The following is a 24,140-nucleotide window of genomic DNA, read 5'->3' as shown; positions in this document are numbered from 1 at the left end:
CCGCAGAGATTAACACGAGAACAGTCAACGAAATCCTTCCGAATGAGGATCACACAAGGTCGAACCCAATCCACCGTCGAAATTCGATTCTCCTCGATCTTTAACTTCCTAGACTTTTATCTTCACTCTCCACTAGCAGTGTTGTAAGAAACTGCTGGCAATGACCTTTTAAACTTTAGGCATTAGATAAAACTTCATCTTTTAACTAAACTGCGTCATCACATTAAATCACGCAGTGGCATGAAGTCAACATGGCAAATCCAGCCACGAACTGCCCCACCTGACAGGGTGGGGTCTTCCTTTTATACCCTGTAAAAAGAACCTGTCACATGACCTCTACTGGCGGGAAAATGACGTCACTCCACCATCACAAGACCATTACCTCAAGTCCAGTATAACTTCAACCCCAGTCACGTGACAAGGGTACCACTGTCACGTGTCACGGGTACGTAACACACTTAATATTCCGGAACCGTGTAGTCCCCACCTGTCCTTTATTCTTCCTCTCGCTATCCTCGCTCACATTCTGGATCCCTGCCCCCTGCAAATTTAGTTTAACCCCCCCCCCCCCCCCCGAGAAGCACTAGCAAACTTTCCTGCAAGAATGTTAGTACCACTCCAGTTCAGGTGTAAACCATCCCGTCGGAACAGATCCCACCTTCCCTGGAACAAAGCCCAATTATCTAAAAACCTGAAGCCCTCCCTCCTGCATCATCCTCTCAGCCACATATTAATCTGTATAATCCTTCTGTTCCTTGTCTCACTTGCACATGGCACAGGTAGCAATCCTGAGATTGTTACCCTGGAGGTCCTGCTCTTCAGCTTCGCACCTAACTCCCTGAACTCACTATGCAGGACCCCCTCACTCATCCTACCCACGTCGTTGGTCCCTACATGGACCACAACATCTGGGTTCTTGCCCTCCCTCTCGAGAATAACCTGCACCCGATCTGAGATGTCCCAGAACCCGGCACCAGGGAGGCAACATACCATCCGAGACTCCCGATCTTCCCCACAAAATCTCCTATCCGCCCCCCTGACTATAGAATCCCCTATCACTACCGCTCTCTTCTCTTCCCTCCTCCCCTTCCTAGTCGCGGGTCCAACCTCAGTGCCAGAGACAGGACCACTGCAACTTATTCCTGGTAGGTCATCCCCACCAACAGTATCCAAAACGGTATACTTATTGTTGATGGGAACAGCCACAGGGGTGCTCTGCTCTCTCTGTCTGTTCCCCTTGCCTCCCTTGACTGTCACCCATTTGCCTTCCTCCTGTCTTTTCGGTGTGACTACCTCCCGATAACTTATCTATCTCTGCCTCTGCCTCCCGAATGATCCGTAGTTCATCCAGCTCCTGCTCCAATTTCCTAACTCGGTCTGATAGGAGCTGCAGCTGGATGCACCTATTGCAGGTGTAGTCATCAGGGCCAACACAGGACCTCCCACATACTGCATACGGAGCACACCACTGCTCTAACCGTCTCCCCCATTACCTGATCCCAGATTAGACAGAATAAATGAAAGGTGAAAGGCCATAATTGAAGGATGTGAAGGATCAAGTTGGATCTTTGTCCTATGGTGCATCATATGCTTTCCTTCTGGGATATTTTAACCCATATTTTATTGATGTTATTGTGCAGCGCAACTTAAAAACCAAAGGTGAATGACTTTGTCAACAAGCATTGAATTTTGGTTTGTATCATTGTCTTGTCTTGTCTATTTATAATGTTAAATATCTCCTCTGACAACCTGGAAGAATTTGATCTTCTTATCACATGCTCTTTGCACCCCATACTGATGGTCAACTTGTCCAATTATGTGATGGGGAAGCATTGACCGACATACTCAAACACACTAATGGCCTTTCAAATGAAAAAAGTACCTACTGACCTTACCTTTTTTATCTCAGCAAGCACGTACTCAGGCTCACCAATTTCCAAAGTCCCCTCTCGCCGAAGCCCAGCAGTCTGCTCCCGCTGCCCGCTCCTCTCCCTCTCTCTCCCCGCCTTGTCACACATGCACCACCGCGTTCACACCACCCCGGCCTCGCTGCCCGCTCCTCTCCCTCTCCCTCTCTCTCCCCGCCTTGTTACACATGCACCACCGCGTTCACACCACCCCGGCCTCGCTGCCCGCTCCTCTCCCTCTCTCTCCCCGCCTTGTCACACATGCACCACCGCGTTCACACCACCCCGGCCTCGCTGCCCTCCCCTCTCCATCTCCCTCTCTCTCCCCGCCTTGTCACACATGCACCACCGCGTTCACACCACCCCGGCCTCGCTGCCCGCTCCTCTCCCTCTCCCTCCCCGCCTTGTCACACATGCACCACCGCGTTCACAGCACCCCGGCCTCGCTGCCCGCTCCTCTCCCTCTCCCTCTCTCTCCCTGCCTTGTCACACATGCACCACCGCGTTCACACCTCCCCGGCCTCGCTGCCCGCTCCTCTCCCTCTCCCTCTCTCTCCCTGCCTTGTCACACATGCACCACCGCGTTCACACCACCCCGGCCTCGCTGCCCGCTCCTCTCCCTCTCTCTCCCCGCCTTGTCACACATGCACCACCGCGTTCACACCACCCCGGCCTCGCTGCCCGCTCCTCTCCCTCTCTCTCCCCGCCTTGTCACACATACACCACCGCGTTCACACCACCCCGGCCTCGCTGCCCTCCCCTCTCCATCTCCCTCTCTCTCCCCGCCTTGTCACACATGCACCACCGCATTCACACCACCCCGGCCTCGCTGCCCGCTCCTCTCCCTCTCTCTCCCCGCCTTGTCACACATGCACCACCGCGTTCACACCACCCCGGCCTCGCTGCCCGCTCCTCTCCCTCTCTCTCCCCGCCTTGTCACACATGCACCACCGCGTTCACACCACCCCGGCCTCGCTGCCCTCCCCTCTCCATCTCCCTCTCTCTCCCCGCCTTGTCACACATGCACCACCGCGTTCACACCACCCCGGCCTCGCTGCCCGCTCCTCTCCCTCTCTCTCCCCGTCTTGTCACACATGCACCACCGCGTTCACACCACCCCGGCCTCGCTGCCCGCTCCTCTCCCTCTCCATCTCCCTCCCCGCCTTGTCACACATGCACCACCGCGTTCACACCACCCCGGCCTCGCTGCCCGCTCCTCTCCCTCTCTCTCCCCGCCTTGTCACACATGCACCACCGCGTTCACACCACCCCGGCCTCGCTGCCCGCTCCTCTCCCTCTCCCTCTCTCTCCCCGCCTTGTCACACATGCACCACCGCGTTCACAGCACCCCGGCCTCGCTGCCCGCTCCTCTCCCACTCTCTCCCCGCCTTGTCACACATGCACCACCGCGTTCACACCACCCCGGCCTCGCTGCCCGCTCCTCTCCCTCTCTCTCCCCGCCTTGTCACACATGCACCACCGCGTTCACACCACCCCGGCCTCGCTGCCCGCTCCTCTCCCTCTCTCTCCCCGCCTTGTCACACATGCACCACCGCGTTCACACCACCCCGGCCTCGCTGCCCGCTCCTCTCCCTCTCTCTCCCCGCCTTGTCACACATGCACCACCGCGTTCACACCACCCCGGCCTCGCTGCCCGCTCCTCTCCCTCTCTCTCCCCGCCTTGTCACACATGCACCACCGCGTTCACACCACCCCGGCCTCGCTGCCCGCTCCTCTCCCTCTCCCTCTCTCTCTCTCTCCCCGCCTTGTCACACATGCACCACCGCGTTCACACCACCCCGGCCTCGCTGCCCGCTCCTCTCCCTCTCCCTCTCTCTCCCCGCCTTGTTACACATACACCACCGCGTTCACACCACCCCGGCCTCGCTGCCCGCTCCTCTCCCTCTCTCTCCCCGCCTTGTCACACATGCACCACCGCGTTCACACCACCCCGGCCTCGCTGCCCGCTCCTCTCCCTCTCTCTCTCTCTCCCCGCCTTGTCACACATGCACCACCGCGTTCACAGCACCCCGGCCTCGCTGCCCGCTCCTCTCCCTCTCCCCACCTTGTCACACATGCACCACCGCGTTCACACCACCCCGGCCTCGCTGCCCGCTCCTCTCCCTCTCCCTCTCTCTCCCCGCCTTGTCACACATGCACCACCGCGTTCACACCACCCCGGCCTCGCTGCCCGCTCCTCTCCCTCTCCCTCTCTCTCCCCGCCTTGTCACACATGCACCACCGTGTTCACACCACCCCGGCCTCCCTGCCCGCTCCTCTCCCTCTCCCTCTCTCTCCCCGCCTTGTCACACATGCACCACCGCGTTCACACCACCCCGGCCTCGCTGCCCGCTCCTCTCCCTCTCCCTCTCTCTCCCCGCCTTGTCACACATGCACCGCCGCGTTCACACCACCCCGGCCTCGCTGCCCGCTCCTCTCCCTCTCTCTCCCCGCCTTGTCACACATGCACCACCGCGTTCACACCACCCCGGCCTCGCTGCCCGCTCCTCTCCCTCTCTCTCCCCGCCTTGTCACACATGCACCACCGCGTTCACACCACCCCGGCCTCGCTGCCCTCCCCTCTCCATCTCCCTCTCTCTCCCCGCCTTGTCACACATGCACCACCGCGTTCACACCACCCCGGCCTCGCTGCCCGCTCCTCTCCCTCTCCATCTCCCTCCCCGCCTTGTCACACATGCACCACCGCGTTCACACCACCCCGGCCTCGCTGCCCGCTCCTCTCCCTCTCCCTCCCCGCCTTGTCACACATGCACCACCGCGTTCACACCATCCCGGCCTCGCTGCCCGCTCCTCTCCCTCTCCATCTCCCTCCCCGCCTTGTCACACATGCACCACCGCGTTCACACCACCCCGGCCTCGCTGCCCGCTCCTCTCCCTCTCTCTCTCTCTCCCCGCCTTGTCACACATGCACCACCGCGTTCACACCACCCCGGCCTCGCTGCCCGCTCCTCTCCCTCTCTCTCCCCGCCTTGTCACACATGCACCACCGCGTTCACACCACCCCGGCCTCGCTGCCCGCTCCTCTCCCTCTCCCTCTCTCTCCCCGCCTTGTCACACATGCACCACCGCGTTCACACCACCCCGGCCTCGCTGCCCGCTCCTCCCCCTCTCTCTCCCCGCCTTGTCACACATGCACCACCGCGTTCACACCACCCCGGCCTCGCTGCCCGCTCCTCTCCCTCTCCATCTCCCTCCCCGCCTTGTCACACATGCACCACCGCGTTCACACCACCCCGGCCTCGCTGCCCACTCCTCTCCCTCTCCCTCTCTCTCCCCGCCTTGTCACACATGCACCACCGCGTTCACACCACCCCGGCCTCGCTGCCCGCTCCTCTCCCTCTCTCTCTCTCTCCCCGCCTTGTCACACATGCACCACCGCGTTCACAGCACCCCGGCCTCGCTGCCCGCTCCTCTCCCTCTCCCCACCTTGTCACACATGCACCACCGCGTTCACACCACCCCGGCCTCGCTGCCCGCTCCTCTCCCTCTCCCTCTCTCTCCCCGCCTTGTCACACATGCACCACCGCGTTCACACCACCCCGGCCTCGCTGCCCGCTCCTCTCCCTCTCCCTCTCTCTCCCCGCCTTGTCACACATGCACCACCGTGTTCACACCACCCCGGCCTCGCTGCCCGCTCCTCCCCCTCTCCCTCTCTCTCCCCGTCTTGTCACACATGCACCACCGCGTTCACACCACCCCGGCCTCGCTGCCCGCTCCTCTCCCTCTCCCTCTCTCTCCCCGCCTTGTCACACATGCACCACCGCGTTCACACCACCCCGGCCTCGCTGCCCGCTCCTCTCCCTCTCCCTCTCTCTCCCCGCCTTGTCACACATGCACCACCGCGTTCACACCACCCCGGCCTCGCTGCCCGCTCCTCTCCCTCTCCCTCTCTCTCCCCGCCTTGTCACACATGCACCACCGCGTTCACACCACCCCGGCCTCGCTGCCCGCTCCTCTCCCTCTCCCTCTCACTCCCCGCCTTGTCACACATGCACCACCGCGTTCACACCACCCCGGCCTCGCTGCCCGCTCCTCTCCCTCTCCCTCCCCGCCTTGTCACACATACACCACCGCGTTCACACCACCCCGGCCTCGCTGCCCGCTCCTCTCCCTCTCTCTCCCCGCCTTGTCACACATGCACCACCGCGTTCACACCACCCCGGCCTCGCTGCCGGCTCCTCTCCCTCTCCCTCTCTCTCCCCGCCTTATCACACATGCACCACCGCGTTCACACCACCCCGGCCTCGCTGCCGGCTCCTCTCCCTCTCTCTCCCCGCCTTATCACACATGCACCACCGCGTTCACACCACCCCGGCCTCGCTGCCGGCTCCTCTCCCTCTCTCTCTCTCTCCCCGCCTTGTCACACATGCACCACCGCGTTCACACCACCCCGGCCTCGTTTTAACCCCGCGCTCGCCGCTGACGTCACCCGCGCCTGCGCAGCTTTACCTTCCTCCTCAGGTACTCTCCAGGTAGGTCCGAGGGTCTCGGTCTACCTACAATGTCTGATCCTCCGATCTCCAGACGTCTGTCGACCTCGAGCGCTCCTTGCTCCCGCTCCGACACTGATTATCGGCTCCTTTCTACATTACTGTTTGAGGGAGATTTCTGTGCTCAGACTGGCTGCAGAATTTTGCAAGTTGCAACAGCGCCCAGAGTTCGAGCGGCCAATCCCGGCAGCTGGCCTCTGCCTCGGTAGTCCAGACAAGAGAGCCCGTGGTTTTCTTAGCGCCGTCACTGGAGCGGCCACTGGGCTGAAGTTCCTGATGATCATCCGGTAGAAGTCAGCAGACCACAGGAATTATTGGACTTGCTTGACACTGGATGGTGGTGACCAGTCTCTGTCTGCCTGGGTCTTCCTAGGGTCCATCTTGAGATGATGAAACCCAAAAATGAAATGGTTGTCATGTGTGGGGGGGGGGGGAGGTGAAACCGCAGTGGATTGAGGTCGGGCTCTTGCTAGCCCTCTTCAGCCTCGTAATGTCGTCCCTCTTACAGATGATTGTCAAACAGATCGACTGGTTGATGAGGAGCTTGTAGGCTCTCCCAAGTTAAGAGCTTCAATTAGCTCATCGCGGAGCCCGGGAAAGTTCGGAGTGGCCAAGGCTTCCCACTCTCTTGCGTCAAAGTTCAGAACTCAATAGCGTTGTCAGCCGCTGACCGGCGTCCCTGATGCAGCTTCATCGGAACGCGCCAGGCTCCGTTTGTTCCAGCGGGATGGTGAAATACCTTTCTCATGGAGACCATGAACTCCTCCGAATGCGCTCAAATCTCCGACCTTCGTTCCCATCGCGCAGTGGCCCTTGCGAGGAGAGGATGGAGATCGTGAAGGCCACTTTTCCAGATCCGAAGGGAACCAGGACGGCAGGAGTTTGAACACCGATGAGCATTGAGTGAGGAATCCGCGGCAAGAACCCAGTATCCTTCGAATCTCTCCCGGGTCAGAAGATGTACCGGCACAAGAGGGCGACCGACAACCTCACCTGAGCAACTCCGGCATCCTCCTCCCGAGAGCTGGCACCCGATACAGAGTACCCGAAACATGACTGCCGATTAGCGGGCCCACCCTGAGCCCGTAAAGGGGCTGTGCCAGCTATCCGTTCTCCAGAGGCAGAGAGTCCAAACCCCGGAAACTGGCGCGGTTGGTAACGTCTTGTAACAGTCCCATTCAACTCACGTTTGGCCCGCACCCCTCTGTATGGACAAACTTCTCTTTTCCTTTGCGTTTTATTACTTGTTAGAATTAATTGGGTTTTAAATTAATAAAAGACATTGGGTAAAGTCTCGATTGCTTTGTACATCATATATTGAAATCCCCAACTTTATTAATTGTGAATCTGAATCGAGATATTGTTTTTTCTCTTAGATAATCTGCCCGAAGGTGAAAATGAGAAGTGAAACGAGGACCAAGAGATGAAGACCAAGATGCTGTTTTCATCCATTACGTGGAATAGATACTTTGCAGTTATATAGTTGGACCATAGAACAGCATTTGATTACTATGCCATGTCAGATTCATTAAACCAATAACCCCCGTTAATCTCTCTTCCTCTAGACCCTGACCAATGATCAATATGCCTGAAACAGTCCTTAACACTGTTAACTCATGAACACGCCTATGCTCTGTGCCTCACCTCCACCCCGATAGTGTTTTGCAGAGCTCCACCACTGCGTGTATGTTAAATCAATAAAGTCTCTTGCATCTATTTTGTATTTACCCCGTCTTGCCTTAAATACCTGCTCTCTTACACTGGACATTACAATCTTTGGGGGAAAAAAGATACTGACTATCTACTCTACCTTTGCCTCATATGTTTTATAAAATAAATATAAATGACATTTCCTTTCAGCCTCCACCACTCGAGAAAATAAAACAGCCTCAAGCTGCCCTGATATTTTTTTATTTATTCCCTGAGATACAGCACGGAATAAGCCCTTCTGACCCTTCGAGCCGAGCCGGCCAGTGATCCCCCATTTAACCAGTGTAATCACGGGACAATTTACAATGAACAATTATCCTACCAACCGGTAGGTCTTTGGACTGTGGGAGGAAACCAGAGCACACCAGACACCCCTGTCAACTTGTACCGCAACTTTCAGGGAGCCTGGATACCAAGATCCCTCTGTACATCAACACCGTTAAGGATTTCCCCCGCCCTTACTGTGTTCCTTCTCTCTATATTGGATCTCCCAAACTGCAACACTTCACCATTGCCCAGATTAACCTTCAGCTGCAATGGATCTGTGTTCTGTTTTATCCTTCGGCAGTCTTCCGTGCTATCCACAACACCACCAATCTTTATCTGGTGTGTGAACCTTGTAGCCCACCCGACCACATATACAGTAAGTAACGAAGATCCCTGTGGAACACCCTGAGTCACAGACAGCCCGAGATCCACCACTACCTAATGACTTCTACAGGCATAGAAAATGTATCGCACATATCCTTATCTTCTGGATGAGCCTTGTGGAATCCATGTAGACAGCATCCACTGCTCTGCCTTCTTCAATCCAACTCCGTCAGATTAGCCAGAAAGGATCTACTCTATACAAAACTATGCTGGCTGTCACCATGTTTCTTCACATGTTCAGGAGTCCTATCCTTAAGGGTTGTGTATTCACTCACCTCTCTCAGAAACTCAGTATATCCCATAGGCCCTGGAGATTTATCCACATCAATGCTCTATAAGAGAGCTAACACTATCTTTCCTCATCTCAAAATGCCTGAGCATCTTAGCATGCTCCACTCCCACCTCACTGTCTTCTTCATCCTTCTCCTCAGTAAATATATACACAAAGAAGACATTCAGGATCTTCCCCACATCCTCTGCCACTAAGCCCACGTTCCTTCCTGTATTCTTGAGCAGTCCTACCCTCTCCTTAGTTACCCTCCTGCTCTTGATGTATGTGTAGAATGGGATTCACTTTAACCCTACTCACCAAGGACTCTTAAAGGTCCATTCCAGCTCGCTTAAATTCCTGTTTCAGTTTCCTTCTGGGTCCTTGATCATTTTTAATTACCTTGTCCAATTTCAGCTTCCCAAGTCATGCATGTTTCTTCCTTCTTCTTGACTCAATTAACCATCTCTTGTATCATCCAAGGTTCCCCTGTCTTGCCATCCTTGTCCTCCCCTCTTATTGGAACGTGTCTATCCTTATTCATAGCTATCTTGAAGCTCAAGATGTGATCACTGTTTCCCAAGTGTTCACCAACAGACAGATCAGAGCAGTCACCAGGCCAGCTCACTCCCTGGTACAAAATCTAGTACATTTGGGGGTCTGTAGTATAAACCCATCTGAGTGAAAGCGCCTTTCCAATTCTTGAGTTCCACCCATATAATAAGATCATAAGATATAGCAACAGAAGTAGGCCATTTGGCCCATCAAGTCTGCTCCTTCATTCAATCATGGCTGATCCCATTCTTCTAGTCAACCCCACTCTCCTGCCTTCTCCCCATACCGTTTGATGCCCTGGCTAATCAAGAATCTATCTACCTCTGCCTTAAATACACCCAATGACTTGGCTCCACAGCCATTCGTGGCAACAAATTCCACAGATTTACCACCCTCTGACTAAAGTAATTTCTCCGCATCTCTGTTCTAAATGGATGTCCTTCAATCCTGAAGTCAAGCCCTCTTGTCCTGGACTCCCCTACCATGGGAAATAACTTTGCCATATCTAATCTGTTCAGGCCTTTTAACATTCGGCATGTTTCTATGAGATCTCCCCTCATTCCCCTGAACTCGGGAAATATAATGCCAGAATCTATCGATTCTTGAAGGATCATTGTAAATGCCTCCACAATCTCTTCAGGTACTTCCTTCAGAACCCAAGGGTGCATTCCATCAGGTCCAGGAGATTTATCCACCCTCAGACCATTAAGCTTCCTGAGCACCTTCTCAGTCATAATATTCACTGCACAAACTTCACTTCCCTGACACTCTTGAATGTCCGGTATACTGCAGATATCTTCCACTGTGAAGACTGATGCAAAATGCACATTCAGTTCCTCTGTCATCTCTGCATCTCTCATTACAATATCTCCAGCATCATTTTCTATTGGTCCTATATCTACCCTCAACTCTTTTACCCCTTATATACTTAAAAAAAGCCTTTAGTATCTTCTTTGATATTCTTCACTAGCTTCTTTTCATAATTCATCTTTTCCTTCCTAATGACCTTCTTAGTTTCCTTCTGCAAGTTTTTAAAAGCTTCCCAATCCTCTATCTTCCCACTAGCTTTGGTTTCTTTGTATGCCCTCCCTTTTGCTTTTACTTTGACTTTGACTTCACTGGTCAGCCACGGTAGTGTCCTTCTTCCATTTGAAAATTTCTTCTTATTTGGAATATATCTGTTTTGCACTTCACTCATTTCTCACAGAAATTTCAGCCATTGCTGCTCTGCTGTCCTTCCTACTAGTGTCCCTTTCCAGTCAACTTTGGCCAGTTCCCCTCTCATGCCATTGTAATTTCCTGCATTCCACTGAAATACCAACACGTTGGAATTTAGTTTCCCCTTCTCAAATTTCAAAGTGAACTCAATCATATTGTGATCACTGTTCCCTAAGGGTTCCTTAACCTTAACCTCCCTTATCACCTCTGGATCATTGTACAGTACAACACCCAATCCAGCACAGCCAGTCCCCTAGTGGGCTCAAGAATAAGCTGTTCTAAAAAGCCACCCCTTAGACATTCTACAAATCTTCTATCTTGAGCCTCAGTACTGGCCTGGTTTTCCCAATCCACTTTCATGTTGAAATCCCTAACGATTATCATGACACTGCCCTTCTGTCATGTTTTTTCTGTCTCCTGCTGTAACTTGTAATCCACATCCAAGCTGTTGTTTGGAGGCCTGTATATAACTGCCATGAAGGCCCTCTTACCCTTACCATTTCTTAAATCAACCCGTAGAGACTCTACACCTTCCAAACCTATGTCACCCCTTTCTAATGATTTAATGTTATTTCTTACAGACAGGGCCACACCACCCCCAACCCCTAACCTATCTTTCCAATACACCGTATATCCTTGGACGTTCATCTCCCAATGTCAGCCATCCTTTAGTCAAGTTTCAGAGATGGCCACAACGTCCTATTTGCCAATCTACAGCTGAATTTCAAGATCTTCCATTTTATTTCTTATGCTGTGTTCATTCCAATATAACACTTCTAGTCCAGTATTTGTTGCTTTCTGTTTAAACTGCACCACACCTCTATTGCCCTGTAACTCATCCCACTGGCTGTGATTATGCCTCATCCCCTGCCTGTCCTTTCTATCATCTCTGTTGCACACTATCTTTGATTTATTTCTGTTTTCCCCTTCCTCAGCCCTATCCCTCTGGTTCCCATCCCCCTGACAAATTAGTGTAAACCCTCCCTAACAGCTCTATCAAACTTCCCTGCTAGGATATTGGACCCTTTGGTGTAACCCGTCCTTTTTGAGGTCGTACCTCCCCCAGAAGATGCCCCAGTGATCCAGGAATTTATAGCCCCACCCCCTACACCAGTCTCTCAGCCACACATTAATACGCCTGATCATGCTATTCTTGCACTCGCTAGCACGTGGCACAGGCAGCAATCCTGAGATTACTACCCTGGAGGTCCAGCTTTTCAACTTCCTATCTAACTCCCTGAATTCTCTCTTCTTTTCTACCTATGTCATTGGTACCAACGTGTACCAAGACTTCTGGCTGTTCACCCTCTCCTTTCAGAATACTCTGCACCCGATCCGAGACATCCTGTCCCCTGGCACCAGGGAGGCAACACACCATGCGGGTATCTCTATCAGGCTGGCAGAACCTCCTGTCTGTTCCCCACACCACTGAATTCCCTATGACTACCACATTCCCCATCTTCTTCTGTCCCTTCTGCACCACGGAACCAGGCTCAGTGCCAGAGACCCGATCGCCATGGTCGTCCTCTGTCAGGTCAACAGCATCCAAAACGAGATAGCAATTCCTGAGGGGGATGGCCACAGGGATGCTCTCTACTATCTACGCTCTTCCCATCCCTTCCCTGACCGTCACCCACTCGTCTAACTCCTGCAGCCTCAGGGTGACTAACTCCCTGCAGCTCCTATCCATCTCCTGCTCACTTTCCCCAATAAGCTGTAGGTCATCAAGCCGCAGTCCAGATCCCTAACACGGCCTCTCAGGAGCTGCATCTCGGTGCACTTGGCACAGACGTGGCCATCTGGGAGACTGGAAGATTCCCAGGATTTCTACATCCGACACTCAGAGCAAAGTACTAACCCGACAGACGTGCTCTCTATTACTCAAAAAAAAATGCAAGGGGGAAAAAATTATGTCCACCTACCCACCGAAGCCCAAATGAGCCAAAGCCATACCACTCTGCCTCAGACCACTCCATCGATAACCACTCCACTGGGCAGTGTGCCTCTCCTTTGCCTGAACCTTCCCAGCTCTCCAACTCACGATTGGTGTGCCGGTTATATCGACTCAGTTAATGAACCCTCCATTTCTTCCCATTAGAATGCAGCTGTGTTATTGTCCCCGTCTAGTAACGCAACCCCTCCCCATTTCTCCTAAAGCACCAAAATCCCAGAACATTAAGCAAGCATCTCTCAACCACCTCTCTGTAATTGCTGCAACATTATAGTTCCATGCTTCAAGTTCATCACCATTATTAATACTCCTGACACTGATTCAAACACATCTCAATCCATCTGTCATGTTGTTTATATCCCCTAGCTCCAGGCAATCCTTACTTACAGTATTGCTGCTCGCTATTCCTAATTTAGCTACAATCCTTTCATTCTGTGCCTGATTGTCTGCTTCCCATCCCTCTGTCAATCTAGCTTAAACTCTCCTGGGTAGTAACAGTGAACCTCCCAGCTAGGATGTTGGCTTCAATCCAGTTTAGGTGTAATCCATCCCATTTGTACAGGTCACCCTTGCCCCAGAAGAGGTTCCAATGATCCGGAAATTGGAAACCCTGTCTCTGCACCAGCTCAACAGCCAGGCATTTATCTGTCCCAACTTTCTGTTCCTCTCCTCACCAGCACAAGGCTCTCGAGGTAACTACTCCTGATAGCTTGTTCTCTAATTTCTTTCCTAACTCCTACACTCATCCCTCTTTCTACCCATCTCATTGATGCTAATGTACACCACAACCTCCGGCTGCTCCCCCTTCCCCCTTGCAGACGCCCGGAGACATCCCTTGTCTTCCTTCAGCAACAATTCTTTGCACAGACAGGGATTGGTTAAAGACTGAAGATGAGCATTATCTGTCACGTGAACACTGAAACACAGAGTGAATGACCAACACAGTCTGAGGATTGTGCTGGGGGCAGCCCACAAGTGTTTCCATGCTTCCGACCACAAGATAGCACGCTCACAATTTACTAACCCTAACCCGTACATGTTTGGAATGTGGGGGGAAACTCACGCGGTCCCGGAGAGAACATAGAATATAGAACACTACAGCACAACACAGGCTCTTGGGCCCATGATCTTGTGCCAAGTTATTAACCTATTCTGAGATCAATCTAACTTACCCCTCCTCCATAGCCCTCCATTTTTCTATCATCCAAGAGTCTATTCTATCTAAGAGTTTCTTAAATGCCCCAATGTATCTGCTTCCACTGCATGCACCCACCATTTTCTGTGTAAAGAACTTACATCTGACATCCCCCCATAGTTTCCTCCAATCATCTTAAGATTATACTCTCTTGTATTAACCATTTCTGTCCTGGGAAAAAGCCTTTGGCCGTCCACTCTATTGATGCCTCATCATCTTGTACGTCTCTCTATCAAGTCAGCTCTCATCCACCTTAGTTCCAAAGAGAAAAGTCCTGGTTCGCACAACCTCTGCATCATCATAGGATTTGCCCTCTAGTCCAGGCAGCATCCTTGTAAATCTCCTCTGCACGTTCTGTAAGGATTTCACATCCTTCCTATAATGAGTTGACCAGAACTGAACACAATATTCTAAGTGTGGTCTAATCAGGGTTTGAGGGAGCTGCAACATTACCTAATGAAGGTCAACACACAATATGCCTTCTTAACAAACCCTATCAACTTTGCTGGCAACTTTTAGCAATCTATAGACGTGGACCCCAAGATCCCTCTATTCCTGCACACTGCCAAGAACCCTGCAATTAACCTTGTATTCTACCTTCAGATTCAGTTCACACGTTTCTGGGTTGAATTCTCCGTCACTTCTTAACCCAGCTCTGCATCCTGTCAACGTCCCACTGCAGCCTACAACAACCCTGCACACCGTCCACAACCCCAACAACCTTCATGTCATCTACAAACTTACCAACCCACCCTTCCCCATCCCCATCCAAGTCACATGAAAATCACAAGCAGCAGGGGCCCCAGAGCAGGTCCCTGTGGAACACCACTGATCAACCTGCGGATGGAATACGCACCATCTACTACCACCCGCTGCTACCTTCTGTGGGCAAATCAATTCTGTATCTACACAGCCAAGTTCCCCTGGATACTCTGCCTCCTGACTTCCTGAATGAGCCTACCATTGTGAATGTTATCAATCGCCTTACTAAAACCTATGTACAACACATCCACTGCTCTACTTTCAATGTGCTTTGTCACATCCCCAAAGAATGTAATCAGGCTTGTGAGGAATGGCCTACCCTCACAAAGCCACGCTGACTATCCCTAATCAGACTATACTTCTCCCAATGCTCGTAAATCCCTTCTCTATGAATCTTCTCCAATAATTTTCCCACCGTTGAAGTAAGAGTCATTGGTCTACAATTCCCAGGGTTATCCCTACTCCCTTCCTTCAACTAAACAATAACATTTGCCAGCCTCCAATTATCTGGTCCTACTCCTGTGGCCAGTGAGGATACAAAGATCATTGCCAAAGGCTCAGCAATCTCTTCCCTCACTTCCCATAGTAACCTGGAGTATATCCCTCTGGCCCCAGGGACTTATCTATCTTGTTAGTCCTGACAAAGGGTCTCGGCCCGAAACATCGACAGTGCTTCTCCTTATAGATGCTGCCTGGCCTGCTGTGTTCCACCAACATTCTGTGTGTGTTGTTACTTATCCATCTTAATGTTTTTCAAAAGTTACAGCACATCCTCTTTCTTAATGTTGACATGTTCTAGATAAAAGCCTGTTTTACAGTGTCCTCACAAACATCAAGGCTCTTCTCACTGTGAATACTGAAACAAAGTGTTCATTAAGGACATTCCCTGCCTCCAGGCCTGTTTCCTCTACTGTCCCTGATTGGCCTGACCCTCTCTCTGGCTATCCTCTTGTTCTGCACATATGTGTCGAAAACCCTTGCGGTTTTCCTTAATCTTACTCACCAAGGCCTTCTGATGCTTCTTCTAGCTCTCCTAAATCCATTCTTCAGCTCCTTCCTGGCTATGTTGTAACTCTCAAGACTCTTGTCTGATACTTGCTTCCTGAACTTTAAGTAAGCTTCTTTCTTCCTCTTGTCTGGATGTTCCACATCTCTTGTCCCATCCATGATTCCATCACCCTACCATGCCTCATTGGGCCAAACCTATCCAGAACCACGAGCAAGTGCTCGCAAAACAACCTCCACATTTCTGGTGTGCATAGGAAGTAAAGCTTGTTATAGGCAGTGGAGCAACTGGACCACGATTGCTAACTGCTGCCTCTGTAAAGTGATTGTGCTAACTGCTATGCTACTGTCCAAACCTGCTACACTTCCTCAGTCTCTCTGCGGGACTTTGGCCCAATGCACAGACAGAATTAGAACTGTATTCAACCCTATGGGGACACTCAGTTTGGAAAGTAAGGGCCAGGGCCTCTTGTAAGAGGAGAGTTTGCGAGGAGCAGAGTGGAGGGTCAGGGTGGGGTTTAGCGGGAGAGGTTTCAGGAAGGGGGAGAGATATGAAGTGGGTGTGTTTGAGAATGGAGGAGTTGGCAGTGGAGGGGTCAGAGGTTGAGCAGGGGAAAGATGGCTGGGGTGTGGGAGGGGTCGTTGTGAAGGGGGTTGTCGGGGTCGGGAAGTGGTCAGTGAGTGAGGAGGTTGAAAGAAGGGTCAGTGTGAGAAGGATCAGGAGGAGGTTGGACGGTGGGAGTGTTGGGGAGGGAGCCTAGATGAGAAAGGTCAGGAAGGGGTGTGAGAGCTTGAAGTAATAGTGACAGTCTGGTGTATGTGAGCTCTTGTCACAATGGTAACGCATTTTGTTTGGCCAGGCTGGTTATTGTTCGGATGTTTGCCTCACTTTTATTCCTGACTGCAACTCAGTTGTGTCTCTGTCTGCAGTTTCCATTGATCCAGCTCCTTTAAATGCGAGTTTTTGAATGCTACTTGTGAGATTCCACAAACTAAATGATCTCTCAGTGCATCACTGCTCAGACAGTCTCTTCAATTCAGCCACGTACACCGGAATGGACTCTCCTTCCTCTTGATTCCGCTTATGAAACCGAAAGTGCTCTGCAATCAACAACGGCTTCAGTTTGAAGTGTTCTTGCATTACTTTCACGATAGCACTAAAGCTCATTTCAGATGGTTTGTTTGGAGCGGTCAGACTTCAAGGCAAACTGTATACCTTTAAACCCAATGCACTCAGCAAAACTGGCCCTCATCTCTCACTGGATGTTCCATTTGCTTTAAAATACAGCTCTGCTCTCTCAGTATACATGAGTCAGTTATCCATTATGCAATCAAATGTGTCTATGTTTCCAATGTAGTCAGCCATTTCTGTCGTTTATTAAATTTATGATTATTATCTCCCTGTACTCCCTGTCTATGAACCCACAGATTTGTCAGTTTCCTGCCGTTTTTTAACTTGACAGTCTTGCTGCACTTTTTAAAAACAACTTGAACATCTAGCTGGACTTCGACAGGTAGGTAGTTGTTCTGGGTTCATTTAAAAGTTCCTTGTCGCCAATGTTATGTTTTGTAACTCCAGAACTAATCGAAAGAAAAACACGGGAAAGCTGGGAATAATTATTTTAGCGAGACGCGCGCCTATGATGTGGTGGCATAATAACATGAGCCATTCATGTACTTTTACATATAATCTGCAATGGATTATGTAAATAACAAAGAATGCTTAATCAAACAGTATATTTACAAAATTACCAAAATATTAAGTACACAACACACACCATACCACAGCCTCATCACTCCTGCTCTGGGAATTCCCTGAGAGTCTCCCTGGCCCAAGATGGTCCGACATTGATCCCTTGCCCAAAAATCAAAGGATGCAGGGATGCACAGGATTGTAGCATTCCACATGGCAACCGTGAACTCCTTTTTTAACTCAAGGACCAAGATCAAGGAGAGATTTATTCCCTCATGTTTAGCTCTTTAAGATCACCTTTTATCCTTCTGAAGTGATCTCATCAAAATGTACAAAATTCTCACGGGAAAAACAAATCACAGAAGGAGCTCAGCAGGCTGGGCAGCCTCTGTGGAGGCACATCGATGGTTAACATTTCAGGCCAAGAGCCTGCATGAGGACTGGGAGTGGAGAAGGCCGATAGACAACATAGAATGCGGAGGAGAGGGTTGAGTCCGTAGCTGGCATGTTATAGCTGCCACTAGGTGAGGAGGGGGATGCTGGGCAGAGAGCAACTCCACATCTTTACGGAGCTCAACAAGTAGCTATGTAGACATTTCCACCCGACGGAGGAGAGCGGTGGTGGAGGGGAACTGTTTGGGTCTGGTGTCCAGAGAGAAACGTCTGTAGCAGTCTGACAGACTGACCTCTGCCTTTCTGAGGCCTAGACACCTTCTCTTACTTACCCCTCGAACAGGATCCCACTGAGGAGCACCAGCCCATTGTCTCCCCACACCATCACCAACCTTATTGACTCTGGGGATCTCCCATCCACTGCCACCAACCTCATAGTTACCGCATCACACACCTCCCGTTTCTACCTCCTACCCAAGATCCACAAACCTGCCTGTCCAGGTAGACCTATTGTTTCTGCTTGTTTCTACCCCACTGAACTCATATCTGCATACCTCAACTCTGATTTATGCCCTCTAATTCAGTCCTTTCCTAGCTACTTCACACTTCACACATTCTGGATCTTATCAATGATTTCAAATTCCCTGGTCCCGAGCATCTTATTTTTACAATGGATATCTCCATCCCCCACCAAGAAAGCCTCAAAACTCTCCATTTCTTCCTGCACACCAGGCCCTACCAGTTCCCCTCCACCATCACCCTCCTCCATCTGGAAGAATTTGTCCTCACTCTCAATAATTTCTCCTTTGGCTCCTGCCACTTCCTTCAAATGAAAGGTGTAGCCATGGGTACTCACATGGATCCCAGCTGTGCCTGCCTGTTTGTTGGCTACATGGAACAGTCTATGTTCTAAGCCTAAACTGGTGTCAGTCCGCAGATTTTCCCACAACAACTGCATTGGTGTTGTTTCCTGCTCCCACGTGGAGCTTGTCAACTTCATCAAATTTGTCTCCAACTTCCACCCTGCCTTCAAATTTACCTGGACCATTTCCGATACTTCCCTCCCCTTCCTCAATGTTTATCTCTGGAGGAAGTTTATCTACTGATTTCTATTATAAACACACTGACCTTCACAGCTAACTGGACAATACGTCTTTCTACCCTGTTACTTGTAAAAGTGCCGTCCCCTTCTCGCAGTTCCTCCATCAGGATGAGCCTTTCATTCCAGAATAATGGAAATTTCTTCTTTCTTCAAAGAAAAGGGCTTCCCTTACTCCCCTATTAACACTGCCCTCAGTCGCATCTCTTCCATTTCATGCACGTCTGCTCTTACCCCACCCTCCCACCACCCTACCAGGGATAGGGTTCCTCTTATCCTCACTTACCACCCAACAGCCTCCGCGTCCAGCACATAATTCTCCGAAACTTCTGCCATCTCCGACAGGATCCCACCACCAAGCACAGCTTTCTCTCCCCACCGTCACCCCACACTTTCTGCTTTCCACAGTGGTCGCTCCATACGTGACTCCCTTGACCATTCATCCCTTCCCACCGATCTCCCTCCTGGCACTTATCCTTGCAAGCGGAATAAGTGCTACATCTGCCCTTACACCTCCTTCCTCACCACCATTCAGGGCCCCAAACAGTCCTTCTAGGTGAGGCGACACTTCACCTGTGAGTCCGGTGCTCCCGGTGTGGCCTCCTGTATATTGGTGAGACCCAACGTAGATTGGGAGACCGCTTCACCGAGCACCTACGCTCAGTCAGCCAGACTGTGGGATCTCCCTGTGGCCACCCATTTTAATTCCACTTCCCATTTCCATTCCCACTGGACTGGGAGATCGCTTCGCCAAGCACCTGCACTCAGATTGCCAGAAAAAGTGGGATTTCCCAGCGGTCATCCATGTTAATTCCACTTCCCAATCCCCTTATAACATATCAGACCACGGCCTCCTCGACTGTCGCAATGAGGCCACACTCAGGTTGGAGGAGCAACACCTTATATTCCATCTGGGTAGCCTCCAACCTGATGGCATGAACATCGATTTCCTGACCTTCTGGTAATTCCCCTCCCTTACCATTCCCTTTTCCCTCTCTCACCTTGTCTCCTTGCCTGCCCATCACCTCCCTCTGGTGCTCCTCCCCCTTTTCTTTCTTCCATGGCCTCTGTCCTCTCCTATCAGACTCCCCCTTCTCCAACCCTGTATCTCTTTCACCAACCAACTTCCCAGCTCTTTACCTCCCCTCCTGGTTTCACCTTTCACCTTGTGTTCTTCCTCACCTTCTAACTCTGACTTCTCAGCTGTTTTTCTCCAGTCCTGATGAAGGGTCTTGGCCCAAAATGTTGACTACACTCTTCTCCATAAATGCTGAGCGCCTCCAGCATTTTGTGTGTGTTACTCGGAGTTCCAGCATCTGCAGATTGTCCGTTGTTTCTAGATGTTTCTCTAGCTGAGGTGTCTAGAAGCAGGGCTCGCTGCCTCAGAGCAAAGGCTCAGCGACTGAGAACCGTTTGTATCAAACGGAGGTTTGATTATGAGAGGAAGAGAAATGGCAGCTGAACACTCCTGGGTTTAATGTCTCCAATGTAATGGAGAGGAAGGTGAAAGATGTGGAGATGTGCCGCATTACTAACCAAGGGGAGAGAGGCCTGAAGGAGTCACGAGGGCTCTGGAGCTGAGGTTGGAGGTCTGTGTGAGTCCAGGGTGGAGGCAGAAAGGTCAAGCTCGTGGTTGGCACCCTGGGATGAAGTCCGAAGTTGGAGCCCTATGCCTGCGAGTCCGAGAATCTTGGGACAAGGACTGGAGGCCCAGTGGCTGCACGTCCCGTGGTTGGAGGCCTGTCTCTGTATGAGTGGGACAGGTGGGGAAGGGGCTCGCTTCGCTGTTGGTGTCTTGTTTTGCTTTTTGCTTCTTGTAGTTTGAATACTCATTGAACTCAATCAGTTTTAATAGCACCGGCATATGATATGAAATTTTATGTTTATTGCACCACATTGCAATACATTATAATAAATACTATAAATCATAAAAAGTAGCGTGTGTCTATATATATTAAATAAGTAGTGCAGAGAGAGGAAAAAATACAAGGTAATGTTCATGGGTTCATTGTCCAATCAGAAATCTGATGGTCGAGGGGAAGAAGCTGTTCCTGAAATGTTGAGTGCGTATCTTCAGGCTCCTGTACCTCCTCCTTCATTGTAGTAATGAGAACAGGGTTTCTATTGGGCGATGGGATCCTTAATGACAAGTGCCGCCTTTTTGAGGAATTCTCGTTTGAAGGTGTCCTCGATGCTGGGGGGGGCTAGTGCTCATGATGGAGCTGGCTGAGCTTAAAACTTCCTGCAGCTTTTTCTGGTCCTGTGAAGGAGCCCCTCCATACCCGACAGTGATGCAGTCAGTTAGAATACTCTCCACGGTACAGCTGTAGAAATTTGTGGGAGTCTTTGGTGTCATACCAAGTCTCCTAGAACTCCTCATGAAATATAGCTGCTGTTGTGCCTTCTTCGCAATTGCATCAATACGTTGGGCTCAGGATAGATCCTCAGAGATGCTGACACCCAAGAATTTGAAATAGAAAAGATTTAAAAAGTACGACTGATTTATTAGTGACAGGGGTTTTACTTGAAGAGTGGTCTAATATAGGGTCAAGCCAAAAATTAAAATCTCCACCCATCACCAAGGAATACTGATTCAAATCAGGCAGAAAAGAGAAAAGACGTTCAAAGAACAAGGAGTCATCTGTATTTGGAGCGTATACATTCGCAAATACGATTAGTTTATTCTCAAGACTACCCGAAACAATAACAAAGTGGCCATTTATATCAGAAATTAGATTATGTTGAATAAAGGATACATTCTGATCAAACAGGATAGAGACGCCTCTCGATCTAGATTGAGAGGGTGAGTGAAATTGTATACCCTTCCATCCTTTGAAAGAACGTGAAATATCATCTTTGCGAATATAGGTTTCTTGGAGAAAGATTATACGAGTTTTAAGTTTCCGGATATAAGAGAAAATCTTATTTTGTTTAACAGGGTTATTTAGACTTTTCACATTAAAACTGAGTATGTTAATAAAAGAATCCATCAAGTACCCTGTAGTAATGTATAAAAGGTAATCACAGACATGTAGATAGTGAATACGTAAAACAGTAAAAACGTCCTATCAGCTTTCTGGAAGAACCCATTTCCCCCCTCCCTCCCCACAAAGAGAGAAATCAGCCAAGGGAGGCTGAAGACTAAATCTAACGTTCCCAACCCCAAACTCCAGTGGCTCCAGAAAATATATATGTATAGTTGTGCTGAATAAACAATTGTAAATATATATATACAAAAACAAAATATCAAAGTAAATAAGTTCGCTATTTACGAAAAAAAAAACATGGGAAAATATAAGTATTAGTCTCAGTAAAAAGGAAAGACAATAAAATCAAATATTAGTAGAAACCAATAAGAAAAACAACATATACTTGCGGGTGCAAAAAAAAGGAGTAAAGAAACAAATAGAAAATAATTAGAAGCGGTTTGAATAGCTTCCTACATGACTAACTTAAGGCATTCAAGGGAGAAAAAAAACAAAATGACAAAATGGTAAAATAATGAAAAACCAAAAACCAGCAATAAGAAATATAGAATATTGTATACTATTGAAAAACAGCAAAAGACTGAAAGGTATATAAATAATCAAAAGATAAGAAAGATCAGAGTGAATTTAAAGTAAAGCAAAACACCCTACAGTTTCATTTCTCAGTAATTACTACATGTACACCCTACATAATTACTTTCAGTCAAATTACTAAAAGGAAGATAAAAATCAACATAACATTGAGAGAATATAACGTATTAAAAAGAGCTGCGAGAAAGTAACATTAGAGGACCCGCATAAAGGCGGAAAACAGCGAAAGAGAAAATAGATGCAGTCTGCCTGCATATTTTGCATAGTTTGAAAGATAACAAGGCGCCAACCACTTAATCAAACAAATGATCAAGGCTTCGTAAACCGAGAAACCTTGTTATCAACAAACCGCCAATTACTTGATTGAACACCTGAAATTAAAACATTTGGCATAAAGAGAAATATTCAAGGTTGAATTTAAGCATGGAGACTATGTAAAAATTTCTCAGCTTCTTCAGGCTTCATAAACCAAGAAACCTTATTATCAGAAGTAGTAACCTTGAGTTTACATGGATCTCTGAGAGAAAGGCGACAGCCAAGCTTAAAAAGATCAGACAAGACCTCTTTAAAAGCCTGTCTAGCTCTTAGAACTTCCGGTGGATAATCTTCAACGATCTGAAACTGTTGATCATGAAATTGTAATATGCATTTCTTCCTTGATTCACGAAGGATCTGTTCTTTAATCTGATAGTCATAAAAGCGAATGATAATAGAGCGAGGTTTGGCAGGATCCCAATTAGGCAGGGTAACTCAGTGAACGCACTCAAATTTTGGTAGTTCCGATAATATATCAGGGAATAAATCTTTCAGCATTTGAACACAAAAATCGATAGGTTGGTTACCCTCCAGTTTTTCAGGAAGCCCAAGAATTCTGATATTGCACCTTCAGTTCCTAGTCTCCAAATCTGTAAGTTTCTTCAGTAACATGTCGTATTTTTTAAGTTGTTCCTTATAAATTTTCTTGAAACCTTCGATATCCTTCTGCAACACCGGCAGAGATTCTTCATGTAGCTTAATAATGGTCATTCACAGTCTGCTGTATACTTCCAAGTTTCCGATTAAGCGTTTTCAGTTCAGATTTAACCAGGTTGAAGGAATTTTTTAATCTTTTCTATTTCAATGTGGTACTCTCGACATGTGGCGTTTTTTGCACCCCCAGGAAAAGGAATATTCATATTTCTCTCAGGCTCACCATATGTACTCTCGGATTGACTACTTTTTTATAGATAGAAACTTGCTTGCACTGGTTCGATCCTGTGATTATAAGGAGATTGCTTTGTCTGATCATGCACCATTGCTTCTGGCTTTAAGATTATCTGTTTATTCTGTATCAAATAGAAGTTGGCGTTTTAACTTATCATTGTTATCTGATAAAAATTTTCTAAAGTTTTTGGAAAACCATATTACCTTTTTCTTTAAAGAAAATTTTAAAGGGGATACTGCTGGTACTATCGTCTGGGATACTTTTAAAGCATATATTTGTGGAGAAATTATCTCTTACTCTACCTATATAAAGAAAAAAGCTGACAAAGAAAGGTCTGACCTAGCAGCGATATTAAAAGATCTTGATCGAAAGTATGCCCTATCTCCAGATCCAAGTATATATAATAAGCGTATTGAAATCCAATCCAAGTATAATCTTCT

At 49.3% G+C, this 24,140-nt stretch overlaps 1 protein-coding gene across 3 annotated transcripts in view; it reads left to right on the top strand.

The window, feature by feature from the left end:
• LOC140730800 (transcobalamin-1-like) overlaps positions 1–8,134 on the top strand; it is a 49,020-nt gene extending 40,886 nt beyond the window's left edge. For all 3 annotated transcript variants that reach the window (XM_073051705.1, XM_073051706.1, XM_073051704.1), the window contains one exon: positions 7,795–8,134. In XM_073051705.1, coding sequence (XP_072907806.1) covers positions 7,795–7,826 — 32 coding nt within the window. In that variant the 3' untranslated portion in view covers positions 7,827–8,134. The remainder of the gene's footprint in view (positions 1–7,794) is intronic.
• The last annotated feature ends 16,006 nt before the right edge of the window (positions 8,135–24,140 follow it).

The sequence above is a fragment of the Hemitrygon akajei genome, chromosome 7 (assembly GCF_048418815.1).
Source record: "Hemitrygon akajei chromosome 7, sHemAka1.3, whole genome shotgun sequence".
In the NCBI taxonomy this organism is placed as follows: Eukaryota; Metazoa; Chordata; class Chondrichthyes; order Myliobatiformes; family Dasyatidae; genus Hemitrygon; species Hemitrygon akajei.
Note: the sequence above shows the minus strand (reverse complement) of the source record. Positions and strands in the feature narration are given on the sequence as shown.